Source organism: Rattus norvegicus, chromosome 11 (assembly GCF_021556685.1).
Source record: "Rattus norvegicus strain SHRSP/BbbUtx chromosome 11, alternate assembly SHRSP_T2T, whole genome shotgun sequence".
Classification (NCBI taxonomy): domain Eukaryota; kingdom Metazoa; phylum Chordata; class Mammalia; order Rodentia; family Muridae; genus Rattus; species Rattus norvegicus.
Window position 1 is genome coordinate 62,199,840 of NC_141544.1, and position 13,468 is coordinate 62,213,307.

At 36.4% G+C, this 13,468-nt stretch overlaps 1 protein-coding gene across 4 annotated transcripts in view; it reads left to right on the forward strand.

Annotated features, from left to right (window-relative positions):
• Positions 1–13,468, forward strand: part of Alcam (activated leukocyte cell adhesion molecule) — a 201,793-nt gene that overhangs the window by 152,914 nt on the left and 35,411 nt on the right. For all 4 annotated transcript variants that reach the window (NM_001431413.1, NM_001431414.1, NM_031753.3 and 1 more), the window contains exons 3-6: positions 1,741–1,960; positions 11,082–11,146; positions 12,319–12,406; positions 12,867–13,049. In NM_001431413.1, the coding sequence (NP_001418342.1) occupies positions 1,741–1,960; positions 11,082–11,146; positions 12,319–12,406; positions 12,867–13,049 (556 nt within the window). The remainder of the gene's footprint in view (positions 1–1,740; positions 1,961–11,081; positions 11,147–12,318; positions 12,407–12,866; positions 13,050–13,468) is intronic.

Below are 13,468 nucleotides of genomic sequence, written 5' to 3' on the forward strand. Positions count from 1 at the left end.
GTAGTGCTGGAAGCCAATCAATAATGGCTATTTTCAAATTGTTAGTTAAGCACAAAGCTCCAGGAATAATTTAATGAGATGCATTTGAGTGACTCTCAAGTCAGTGTTGATTTGCAGAAACACTGTGCATGCTCTAATTTAATGTAATCAGCTGGAAGAAGAGCAGAATGATTGGAAAAACTGAAAGTGAGCAAACATAAGGAGAAGAGAGCTAGACTTCCCCCCCCCATCACTGTAGACTCCCCTTGGGTGGGGACAATAGTTGTTCACCCTTCCCCAGCCTACCCCTCCCTCAACCTCTTCATGAATATCTACCACAATGACTGATACAGAAGAGGAATCTCATCACTGTCAGAATTACTGCAGTGTCCTTTAAAGGCAGACAGGCTGCTCTCAAATCTCTGCACTAGTGAGGTTTACTGGTGGGGACCATAAGAAGTCATCCTACAAAATGTGACTTTCATTGGCCAACCTACAAGTAAGACTGATACGTAAATCTAATTTACAAGTATTTATAAATGTTATAACCACTAATCACTATACAGATAACCTGAAGTAAGTACCTGGCATGTAATTAAGTACTAAAATATTAACAATTATTATTTTTTGCCAAGAGAGTGAGTATGGAAACCTAAGGTATCCTGATAACATATATCCCACAATAAAGGAATAACTTAAAGCAAATATTCGTATTATTAAACTGGGATAAGACTAAAAATTTAAGACAAATATTCTTGATATGTTTACATATGTGCATATATACATAAGAAACTAAAACTTTTGAGTTCCTAAAAAAAATTCTTGGCAATCAAAACTAATAGTTATTTTAAAATGAAACCAATCAAACTAATAAGCTTCTATAGAATATTAATATTTGCTTAGCCTTTAACCATGTTTCTTTATACGTTAGGTTCTCAAAACCTTTGTTAGGAAAATAACAGGGAATAGTTGGCCCCTATCTTAGACTAACTTGTTCCCTAGGTAAGGGAAATTTTGTGAGACCAGAGGGGGAAAGGTGCCATATGGACCAGTGTTCCTGGCACCATTTCCTATGCCAGATTACATCTTACATTGATGTTTTCAGGATAACCTTTTAAAGTCAATTTTAAACCTTAGGTGCAACACTCGAGTTTTCAGTGGTTAATCTCAGTCTTGTTTAGTGAAAAGGATGGTTTGTCAGGGTGAATGTCGTTCCTCCAAGAAAATTGAGTACATGGTGTAATGGACAACCACATCAAGGCTAGGTGTCAGATATGAACATTTAAACTGTGGGAATTAAAGCAACGAATGCTTCTGGTAGAGCTGCCCGATATCCCTAAGGCCATATATCAAGCTCAACTGTGTGACTGACCACCTCAGCGATTTTTTTTCTGAACTTTTTTTTTATTTTTGTGTTTGTTTTTATCTATTTTTTAGATGTATAGTAAACAAGACCATATCACACCCATTCAAAACAGCCATTGATGTCCCACAGGTGTAAGTTGAGTGCCAACTCTGAGAGCTCGGTCTTTTCATTTCCCCCATTTGTATGAACCTGTGAGGGAACCAACAGTTTCACTCCATGTGAAGTGTGATTTTTCTTTCAGTAATCAAAGATTTAAGTGATTCTGGTACCTAAAAACCATCATGCTTCAACATCACCAGCAACAAAATTCCATATAAAAGAGCATGGAAGGGAATAATATGGCTCTGAAATACATGAATTATGTTTATTTTCAATGTTGTTATTTTAACTTTTAGGAAAAGCCTGATGGGTCCCCAGTATTTATTGCATTCAGATCTTCTACAAAGAAAAGTGTGCAGTATGATGATGTACCAGAGTACAAGGACAGACTGAGCCTCTCAGAAAACTACACTCTGTCTATCAACAATGCAAAGATCAGTGACGAAAAGAGATTTGTGTGCATGCTAGTGACCGAGGACAACGTGTTTGAGGCACCTACCCTGGTCAAGGTGTTCAGTAAGTAGACTGCAGTAAAACTGTTAAGTGGGGTTGATGTTAAGTGATGGCTGGTGTTAGAAGGTGTTCTCCAGGGAGAGGCTTGAGTTTCTGCAATGCCTCTTCATAGGGAGTTTCTAGAGCTCTTTAATCTACTTGTGCATGCCTCTAGCAGGAAGATACATCTGGCATTAATGGGAGATGAACAATGAAGAGTTGGAACAATGTTCTGGTTTTTTGTTTGTTTGTTTGGTTGGTTGGTTGGATTTTTTTTTTTTTGCCATGTAATTTTCCCTTGGATATGAAGTGCTGCCATTGACAACTGTCATATGCCCTCTGACTTCCATTGATATTTTTCCAAAGGAAAAAAGTAGTAATCTTATATAAATATAAGATATATACCTACTCATGCATATCATATAAATGTTACAGTGAATCACATGAAATTGTCATCCTGATATATAAAATAAAAAAATACAAATTTAAGCTATTCTATGAGCTAAAGATCTAAGATCTTGATTTGTGTACATGCATATATGTAATGTGTTTGTGTGTGTGTGTGTGTGTGTGTGTGTGTGTGTGTGTGTGTGTGTGTGGTGTATTTTCTGACCTTCAACGTTTATTGGTTTAGTCTTTAACCTGCTAAAATGGTTAATAAAATTTCCCTAAAATAATAAAACTCACCACACTGAGAATGTGCATGGGATTACAGAGGGAGGGATACACCAAAAAGATAAGGTAGGGTTAGAAGAAAAGAGACTAGTAGAAGAGACTCGACATAATTACTGTAGTTACCATGACACAGTAACTTCACCTAATTATATATAGTTAATGTTACTGTGCAAATAGCAAACAGCAAATGAGTGCCTTGCAATGTATAATTAAGGGAGATCTTCTTTTAAGATTCAAATAAAAGGTCCCACCTCAGTTACATCATAGTGCTTTAGAAACTGCAGAGGAAAAAGCAGGTCTTAAATATTTCAGAATATCAATCTTGCCTAATTAGAAAAAAAGGGGGGTGGATCTTACTTTCCCACTCTCCCAATCTTGTTTCTGATGGTTTGACAGCTCCTAGAAATGACTCAAATAAATAGTAAAGAAAGAAACCCTGGAGGCTTCCAACTGGAGTGAACAACCATGGATTTTTCGTGTTTCTCTTTAATAACCTATGCAGCTAAGTAGGGCTGTCCCTTAAGTATTTATGTAGACTTCAAAGCTCTGTTGGGTTCAGGATGTGGATTCAAAGAGTACTAACACTGTCAGAGGAAACCTTTGTTCTCCAGAAAAGCCTTGTAAATGTGTAGTACATGCTTCAGTTGATTGCCTTTTAGGTTAGAAGGTACTTTCTAGAAGTCATCTACACCTCTGTACTATAATTTTAATCAAGTTCTGTCCCAACTATTTACCAGCCTATCGTTCTTCCCTGGGATACGTGAAGAACTAGTGTTCTAAATTTATCATTGGCCATGTCAGCTTTTTAGTTTTCTTTTTTTCTCTTATTTTCTTCTGTTTTACTTTCATTAGAGAGATGGACAGTAAATTTGCTAATGGCATTTTTCCCCTAAAAGCAGAATAGCAACAATAAAAATTCCCATAGGCTTTGATATCTTGAATACCAAAAATGTGGGTAGGCTAACTCATAACTCTAACCATTATGTGAATTAATTTGCCATCTTCAGTTTTCTGTAAATTGTCTTGAAATTATCGAGCATCACAGTAGTACCCAAACAAGTCAACCACATTCCAATTCATAATTATAAGAGTCATTTGTGACATTTCCCAAGTTTTCTTTCTTAAAAAAAATCGCTATGTAAATATCTAAGAGTACAAATCCAATTGGTTTAATTTAATAAAATTTGTAAGTTACTTTAAAGTGCAGAGGCTTTGTGTTGTGCTTAAAACAGTCATGTGCCACATACCTCCAGAACCCAGGCCCCCTGCTCTTTTGAATGCAGTTGAAAACAAAGCAATTCTCAGAAACAGAATTTGCATTCCAGGCTGTGGGCCAGAGAGAATTTACATAGCAAGTTACACAGTCTTGGAAATGGCATTGCATCTGAGAAGCCTAGAAAGCCCCTCCAAATCTAAGAAAACTAATGACAACCCTGATGATTGTGGTAGTCCAGCAAGATCCTATAGGAACCTCGCTTCTTTTCATTGAATCAGGAATTTACCTCAGGCCACATTTTGTGAATCGGGCAGCAGCTGTGGCAGGCAGATTTTCATCCTATGCGTGTGTATATTTCAGTCACTTAGGAGTTACTGTGCTCATCAATCAGTCCTCTGTTTCCCTCTATTGAATCACCTAGCAACGCGAACCATGTACCACTGCATCAAGTGTGGCTCATATGAGCCAATCTCAGATCAGCGTCTGCGGACTGCCAGTGCCAGGAGCAAAATCAAATTGCTTTTATTCAAGCCAGAGGGCCTGACTGATGATTTTACCTTCAATGTAGGTTTGTTTGTTTTGTTTTAACCTACATCTCTGATGTAAGAAATTATATTCACAAGCCAACCCCAGTCCAAGCGAGTAACGTGCCTTGTCACCACTAACTAGCTTGTGAATGGCATCAAAATCAAACTGCCTTTGCATTTAGTGCGCGTTTGAGAGTAATAAAACTGTTTGGAAGCAAGAAAGTTCCCAGAGATTCATTCCAATGACTGCAAAAGGCTCCGAGGTCAAACAGGTGCCAAGAGAGCCAAATGGCTGTCATTGATGTGACGGAAAAATCTGTAAGTTAGTCACCAGAAGACCTTGCTCTGTCTGGGCTGCCACTAAGTTCTGACCTTGGCAAGTCTCTTCACCTGCCTGGGGTTAAAACAGCCTCTTGAGTGGAATGAATGCTTTAGATTACATGGAAGGATACTATCTACTGCTATTAGAGCCCTGTCCGGGAACTAAGGAACGGGGTCTAGCATGGTAAGGAGCTGCTTCTATTCAAGCGGTTAGAATCCTTCTCGGTGTTTCTGTTATTTGCAATAACTATTTGAGGAAAAGAAAAAGGAAAGGCAGCCTAAGACATTTAGGAGGTCAAGTCCAAATTCAGAGTCAGCATGGGGAACATAAAAAGACCAATCTTGCTCTTTTAAGGATGTATAGCAGCTCTTGGTGAACCTTTGGTGCTAATTTTCCAGTTGTCTCTGCTCTGCTGGTGTGCTTGGTATTAGATGAAAGCCTGTCTCCAAGACTGGGTCTCTGTACAGTGGGGCCAGTCTTCAAGGGGTTGGCCAATGCTGGCTCCACACATAATTTCACAGGTCCTACTTGGATATGACTCTTAATGCTTCATCGAATTGGAAAATTGAGAATCTCTCCTCCCTCCAGTAGAAATTGTTAAACCAGAAAATAGTAAAGAAATGTTTTTCAAGGGGAAAGAAATAGAAAATGAGCTATTTAACAAATAATACCTAAACTGTGTTACAGTTTTATTCTTCCATTTGGCAGGGGGGAGATAAATCAAGGGGATTGAAACATGGTCGGTCACATACAGCCCAGGCTATTCCACAAACATGCTTTATAGCCAAGGCTGTCCTTGAATTCTTCCTCCTCCTTTCATCTTCCAAGTATTGAAATCATACATGTATCACTATTCTCAAGTCACTTTGATTCTTTAATTACTAAAAAAAAAATTAGTGATAAAAACATTTCCCAACACAATGAGAAAAAACATAACATTCTTCCATAGATGCACCAGCTTAACTGCTTGGTAACTTATTAGGAATTCGATTGTAAACAGGGATTGAGATTCTCGGCCCTGCACAAACCTGCCAGGGCACTTGTCACTTCTTGCTCTTTTACTGAGTAGTCTGTGTGTGGTCTATAGAGTAAGGCAAGGTTATCCTAGACGATAAAGAGCGAATCTACCCAGAACTTCATCTTGATCTGTCGATGACAGAGCTGGGTGCCCAAACTGTAACTTTTAGAAGGTATTGATTGATGTCTACTTCTTTCTGAAAATCAATATTCATAGCATTCACTGACTATACAGCCTGAGAGTAAGAGCTAGGAATTCGGGTATCTATTTTAGTACATTTACTCCTAATCAGTCCTTGTCTCTGTACCAGTTTCTTCTTCTCAGAAAAACCTGTTACAAAACAAAGCTTCTGTTTCCAAAACCCTGGGAATTATGCAGCATTTTATATCTAGCTTAGCTTTTAGTCGTTTGTGGTTCGCGTTCAAAGCATATTAATGAAAGCCTGTGATGTCTTTAGTTAAAAAGAAATCATTTTTTTTCAGGCTTGGAATAGTATTCTATTGTTATAGAGACTGCTATATGACACATGATGCCAAAACCTAAACACACACACACAAACACACACACACACACACACACACACTGACACACACACACTGACACACACTGACACACACACACTGACACACACACACTGACACACACTGACACACACATACACTGACACACACTGACACACACTGACACACACACACTGATACACACTGACACACACACACACTGACACACACTGACACACACACACTGACACACATTGACACACACACTGACACACACACACTGACACACACTGACACACACACTGACACACACATACACTGACACACACTGACACACACTGACACACACACTGACACACACTGACACACACACAGACACACACACACTGACACACACTGACACACACACACACTGACACACACACACACACTGACACACACAGAGATAATTACACAGACACACATAGACACACACAGGCACACATACTCATACACAGACACAGAGAAACACACAAATAGGCATACACACAGAGATACTTATACAAACACACACAGGCACACACATACTCATACACACACAGACACACACAGAGAAACACACAAATAGGCATACACACACACACATACTGACACACACAGAGATACACAGACACACACAGACACACAGAGAAACACACAATAGGCACACACACGTGCGCGCACACACACACACATGCTTGTGCGCACACACACACACAAACCTACACATGCAACAAACTACTGTATTAGCAGTGTTCTGGTACTTACATGATTTGTTTTTAAAATCTTCCTGCCCTAAAATTTCTAATGTACCACCACAGTTGTCCCTACAATAATATACTCCTAGCTACTTCAATTAAGTCAGGCCATCAAAGAAGGAAAATATGAACTATGACATAATTCTATAGTTGATACATGGTCCAGTAAAAAAATTTAGACAGATTACTCAAGAGAGTTCTGAGGTAAACTTTGGCTTAATTTTAAATAAGTCAACTTGACTAAATTAAAGCTGTAAACGAATTTGTAGTGCTGCTTTTTCTTTTGATTTTATCCTTGGCTATGAATCCTTGAATCATATTAAGACATAATTCACATGAATTATTCGTTTTACAAAAACACTACTTGGGAATCGATATGCAATTTTGCTAAAATAGTATGTGTCCTTTTAATAGTCTTCCAACTAATATCCATTGATTGTTGCAAGCTAATATAAAAGAAAATTACATACAAAAAATGTAGTTAATGCAAAGGATTTGAAGCAAGAATCTATGAGAAAATAATTCAAGGAAACAGAATAGCTATTTTTAAATTATCATTAAATCACAAAATTCATAGTGACTTTTCCAAAGAAAAGATGAATAAAAATTTAAGGACTAAAATTAAGCACCCTTTCATTGGGTCTTCTTTTTTCTTTTGTTTTCTATAGCTTAAATTTAGTAAAACAATGATGAATTTTAGAAATAATTAATGCAAAGTATTTTATAAATTTGGCATACAAACAGTATTTGTGATAATGCCTTATTGATAAAGGACCACCAGGTTTAATACAAAATAAGAGTTAGACTTGCTACATAGTAAGAGGAAGTAAATATGAACTTTTTTTGTTTTACTTAGTGAACTGAAAAGTAGTAAAATTTGGCAAAATAACCCAGTAAGTTTTTATTAAAACCCTAAATTTGTGTGATTTGCAAACCACTCCTTATCTTTCCAAACATATTACTACTGATGAAGAAATTAAATGTCAGTTGTCTTTTCATTTCTCTTAATTTTGACACTTTTTTTAAAAATTAAGTAAATTTATTAACATGTTCTGTCTCTTGAATTTTAAAGGTTGGTGTCACTTAATAGCTTGCTTCTGGGTCTTGGAAACTTCGCTTTATTTAATTAAGATCCGACTTTTCATTTGTTTAAATATTCTGGGTGCATTCGTTTCTCAAATATATTAAATGTTTGTCTTTGATAGCATGGGTTCTAAGCAAAAGTCAATGTTTGATCAATAATTCAGTTTTAATTTGTAGTATTCCATTAAAATGCTGACAGCATTAAGTTGTACTAACATGCAAAAGGATTTAACTTCATACTATATGTTCCCACGAACTAGTCACTATTGTGAGAGGAAATTTTGTTAACTTTTTCTAATTTTTTGTCACTTAGATTAAGAAATGTAACTTTTGGGGCTGGGGATTTAGCTCAGTGGTAGAGCGCTTACCTAGGAAGCTCAAGGCCCTGGGTTCGGTCCCCAGTTCCAAAAAAAAAGAACCAAAAAAAAAAAAGAGAAAGAAATGTAACTTTTTAAATATACATTCTAGTGATAACTATGTTGTAACTCAAAAGGTTTTTGTGTTCTATTACTATATGGTCTGGTTAGGTAAGTCTTTTCAACTGAATTCCAAATTAAGTAGTAAGTATCCAAAAGTCAATTTAGTTTAGTGTGGAAATCAAAAATATTTGAAAATATAAACATTAAAACTATGAATGGAAAAATAATTAGTTTCATGTGTATATAAAATGAAAATAATTTGACTATAAAGGATAAATGAGTCTATTTTATCCTCTTTAAACTACTTGTGAATTGAAAAGTAGTAAAATTTAACAAAATTACCCATCAAGTTTTTATTCCAATTAATGTGGGTTTGCAAACCGTTGAGTTGTTTCTTGTTTGTTTCTTGCTTGCTTGTTTGATTTTTGAGACAGAGTTTCTCTGTGTAGCCCAGGCTGTCCTGGAACTCGCATTGTAAAGCAGACTGGCCTTGAAGTCAAAAATCTACCTGCCTCTGCCTTGGGAGTCATGGGATTAAAGGCATGTGCCACCATTCCCAGATTAGATGATCTGATTGTAAAATATAAAACTCATTATTTATAGAAAACTAGAAGAATATACATCTTATATTGAGACTATGTAAAAAGCTCAAAATACACACACACATACACACACATTGACACACACACATACACACATACACACACACATACACACACACTGACACACACACTGACACACACACACTGACACACACACACTGACACACACACTGACACACACATGCACACACACACACACACACAAACCAAACTCCAGTATGATAACTAGACAAACAGAATAAGCAGTTCTGAGAAGTACAAACTGCCAATAAATATTAGGTTAAAAGATTTTACTTTCTTGGCCTTGAGGGTATTCAAAGGCAAAACCACATTAAGATTCTCTCCTACTGAGGTGAGAACGGCTGTTTTAAGAAATCATACAATAAATTCTCATGGCTACAAGGAAGAAAATTTTAAGTAAAGCTGGTGGGAATACAAATTAGGGCACTGTGACAACCAGAATAATGGCTTCTCAAAGAATTGAAAGCAGAAGCACTATAGAATGCAACTGTGCTATCCTTAGGTGTGAACTCAATGGAAATTCACATTAAAATGCAACAAAGCTACATAACGACCATTTTCATCACTTCACTATACCCCTTAGGTGAATTGTAGATTCAGCTCAGGTGTCCACCAACACTTGACAATCAGATAGATAGATAGATAGATAGATAGATAGATAGATAGATAGATAGATAGATAGATAGATAGATAGATAGATGGATGGATGGATGGATGGATGGATATAGATATAGATATAGATGATAGATATAGATAGATATAGATATAGATATAGATATAGATATAGATATAGATATAGATATAGATATAGATATAGATATAGATATAGATATAGATATAGATATAGATATAGATATAGATGATTGTTAGTTTTTTCAGAAAATATGTTTGCAGAAAATGGAAAAACTCAAGGCCATCATATTAAGCAAAACAAGGTATGCTAAGAAAGAAGAGTGCTGTTTCGCACATACATGAAATCTATACTTAAAAGCATAAGATTTTAAGATACAGAAGGTACTATTTAGAAAAAGGAAAATAATCGCTTCTCGGCCTTTTGGCTAAGATCAAGGGTAGAAAAAGGAAAATAACCAGTGGGGGTTACAGAAGACGACAATGGGGTAAGCGGGATCAGATTCCATAACAGAGTTGTATGCAAATGTCACAAAGAAAGTTTCTATTGTATTGAACAACGAGTTCATACTAATAGAAGTATGATTAGTTAAATTAGTTTGAGAAATCATTGCTGAAATTTTAATCAACTGCACCTGACGCGACATCTAGAATTTGTTGGTAGAACTTTCTACAAACTCTTTGCCTGCCATCTCAATTCCCAAATTGGAAAGATGTTCTCATATTTTCATAATTTCACTGGACGAGAGAAGAGATATGCATTGGTTCATTTGAGAATTCGGGGCATGAGTCTCACTGCACAGCTTTCTCAATTGTTTATACTCATGTTTCTTGCGCTTCGTTGTGCTTAGGAATCCCCTAAAAACCTGGTATAGAGTAGAGACCAGTGGGATTTTTTCTGGAGATCCTAGAGCTGCTTAAGCCTCAGAAATTTGGCTTCCTATAAAAATCTCTGTGATTTGGATTTATGCACCATAACATCAACTAATGATTTGGAGGCCTTCTCCTTAATAAGCAGAAAGTAGCCATGCTTAGCAACTAGAAATAATGTATCCTAATTAAAACATTGACCTATGCTTATCATCAAACCTAGATTCACCTCATAAAACATCTAGAGAACACTGGAGATATTTTATTCAAAGGAGTTATAAGCTCTTAAAAACAATATTTAAAGTCATAAAGCAAATACTTTACTTCACAGGTTATATTACTGTATTCCATAAATCTAGATGCTTGGGAATAATCCACTCCGTATTGTTTGTGCTTTTGCCTTGAGGATATGGACTCTTTCCTTCATACTCATGCATGCCCTTCTTCTCTTCCTGTCTACTTAAACTTTTTTCTATTTAACTTTAGAGCAACCATCTAAACCTGAAATTGTAAACAGAGCAGCGTTTCTTGAAACAGAGCAGCTAAAAAAGGTGAGGAGTTGTTTTCGTTATCTGCTTTGCTCGATCTAGGTGCCCCTAGATGTCCAGACAAACAAGATGTGCTTGCTCTTATGGAGTTCGCTTACGATTACTTCAGTTCCAATCAGAGAGGGAAGAAACACAAAGTGTGAGTAATGTGACCACTTGTGTTGTTCACGACAATGGATATGTGGAAGGAGGCACAGTCGTTTCTCATGAGGAGAACCTCGTGAATGAACCAAATGCTTGCTAGAATCACTGAACAGCAAGTGGATTTCCTACAGTCCAAACATGGGAAAGGCTTTCTAACTAGATAGAGTCATCTGATGTGAGGGAGCGTGATTTGACTGGTGAACATCGGCATTGGGTGTCTCAGAAAGTTTGGGCATGAAAATTCAAGGCAAGAGAGGGCACTAGGAAATAAACTTGGAGGCATAAAAAGTTCTTAGATTAATCAAAACTTGTGTGTAACACTTAGACTTTATTAAAGTAAATCACTGAAAGCTTGAAGAGCATGGTGAAAGACAGCAGATACAATCACAGGTATGAGAGGAAGTCAAATTAATAGGCAGGCAAAGATGAAGTCCCACTTGTGAGCACATCAACTGGGTAATAATTTCATCTTCATTAACTAAAATACCTCGATATTCCTTTGTGTTTGTGTAGGGCACAAGATCAAGTGTTTTTGAGTACTACTTATTTTTATTACCCAGTATTTGACAAATGTTGAATAATATAGTTAAAACCCCACTCGAAGACTGAACTGAGGATTATAGAATGTGGCAAGTATTTATACTGTGAAATGAAAATCGAATTGGAGAGGTGCCACATTTTAACACTAAATGATTCTTGCATTTGAAGATCTATGAAGCACAGCAATAATCAATATTAATATAGTTATAATGTCATTTAGTTAACATTAAAAACGGATAGCATCAAAATGAATTTGGTAATGCCTTTAAGTGGATGTGATTTTATGCATAGTGGGAAGCTTTATTGTACATTTCAAAATGGGCGTGACTGTAATATTTAATACAAAGCATTAGTTTTATATAAGGTTCATGGGGTGACTCTTAGAGTTGGAAAATAAATGGTTGAAGATCTTTGGCTGGAGATTCTGTGGTTTCCATGTTGAAATAAGGATTTGAAACTAAAGTGGGGAAATTTTCCTTTACATTTTTCAGTTAGGTGACTGCATTTCAAGAGACAGTTACCCAGACGGCAACATCACGTGGTATAGGAATGGGAAAGTGCTACAGCCTGTTGATGGAGGTGAGTCTGGGGCAGACAATGACCTCCTGTGAACTATTTGTATATTGTACAGGCTAGTCATTCTATCAGCTGTCCAGAATCAAATATGCCGTCCCTTTCTTTATTTACAACTCTATGGTTCAATTAAATTAAGTGCCCTTTAATTCATTGGGCATTTTTTTTAGACATCATTTATCCCTTGTGTGGAAGAGTCAAAAGCAGAATAGAATATTTCTATATATGGCATTCTCTGGAAGTTAATTAAATTGAGTGGGAGATGGGATTCCAGGATTCTATTTTTGCCTATGTCTCTGATTCATCGTTTTGAAATGACATCTTACCTCCCTGAGTATCAGCTTTCTCTCCTGCTAAATACAATTAGAAGGACGAACTCACATTTCAAGGGCGTTGGGATATTTAATTATGGATTGTGATTTTTCTAGTGAAAAATGTTATCATCGATGTTCTTTACTTTCTTTAGAGGTGTCCATACTTTTTAAAAAGGAAATTGATCCAGGTACTCAGTTGTATACCATGACTTCCTCCTTGGAGTACAAGACAACCAAGTCTGACATACAAATGCCATTCACCTGTTCTGTGACATATTATGGACCTTCGGGCCAGAAAACAATTTATTCTGAACAAGCAATCTTTGATATTTACTGTAAGTAACCAAGTTACAGTTTTATGTATTAGAAATTCTATTCAAATACTTTAAATCTTCAAAATCCTCATCAATTTCTCTTAATATTCTACTGTCAATCCTCACCACAAAACTCTGATATACAAATTATCTCTTCTTCCTTGGAAAACCTACCGAAAAATAAACTGCTCACCACTTAAGAATAGATTCCATTTCTTACTATATTATTTATGAATATGTGTTTGATACTCTTTGAGGTGCTATCTTCCTTGTAGATTTGTCCTCTAACTTCACCATTTCCTTCCCACTCTCTCCAGCATAGCATATTGCTGTGAGTCTTATAGGAATTCTTAATGCCTCCTTACCATTTCCTAGAACAAAAGAAAAATGGAGAATACTGCCTTATGACTGGTTAACTTCCTAAGTTTAGCATCACTAAG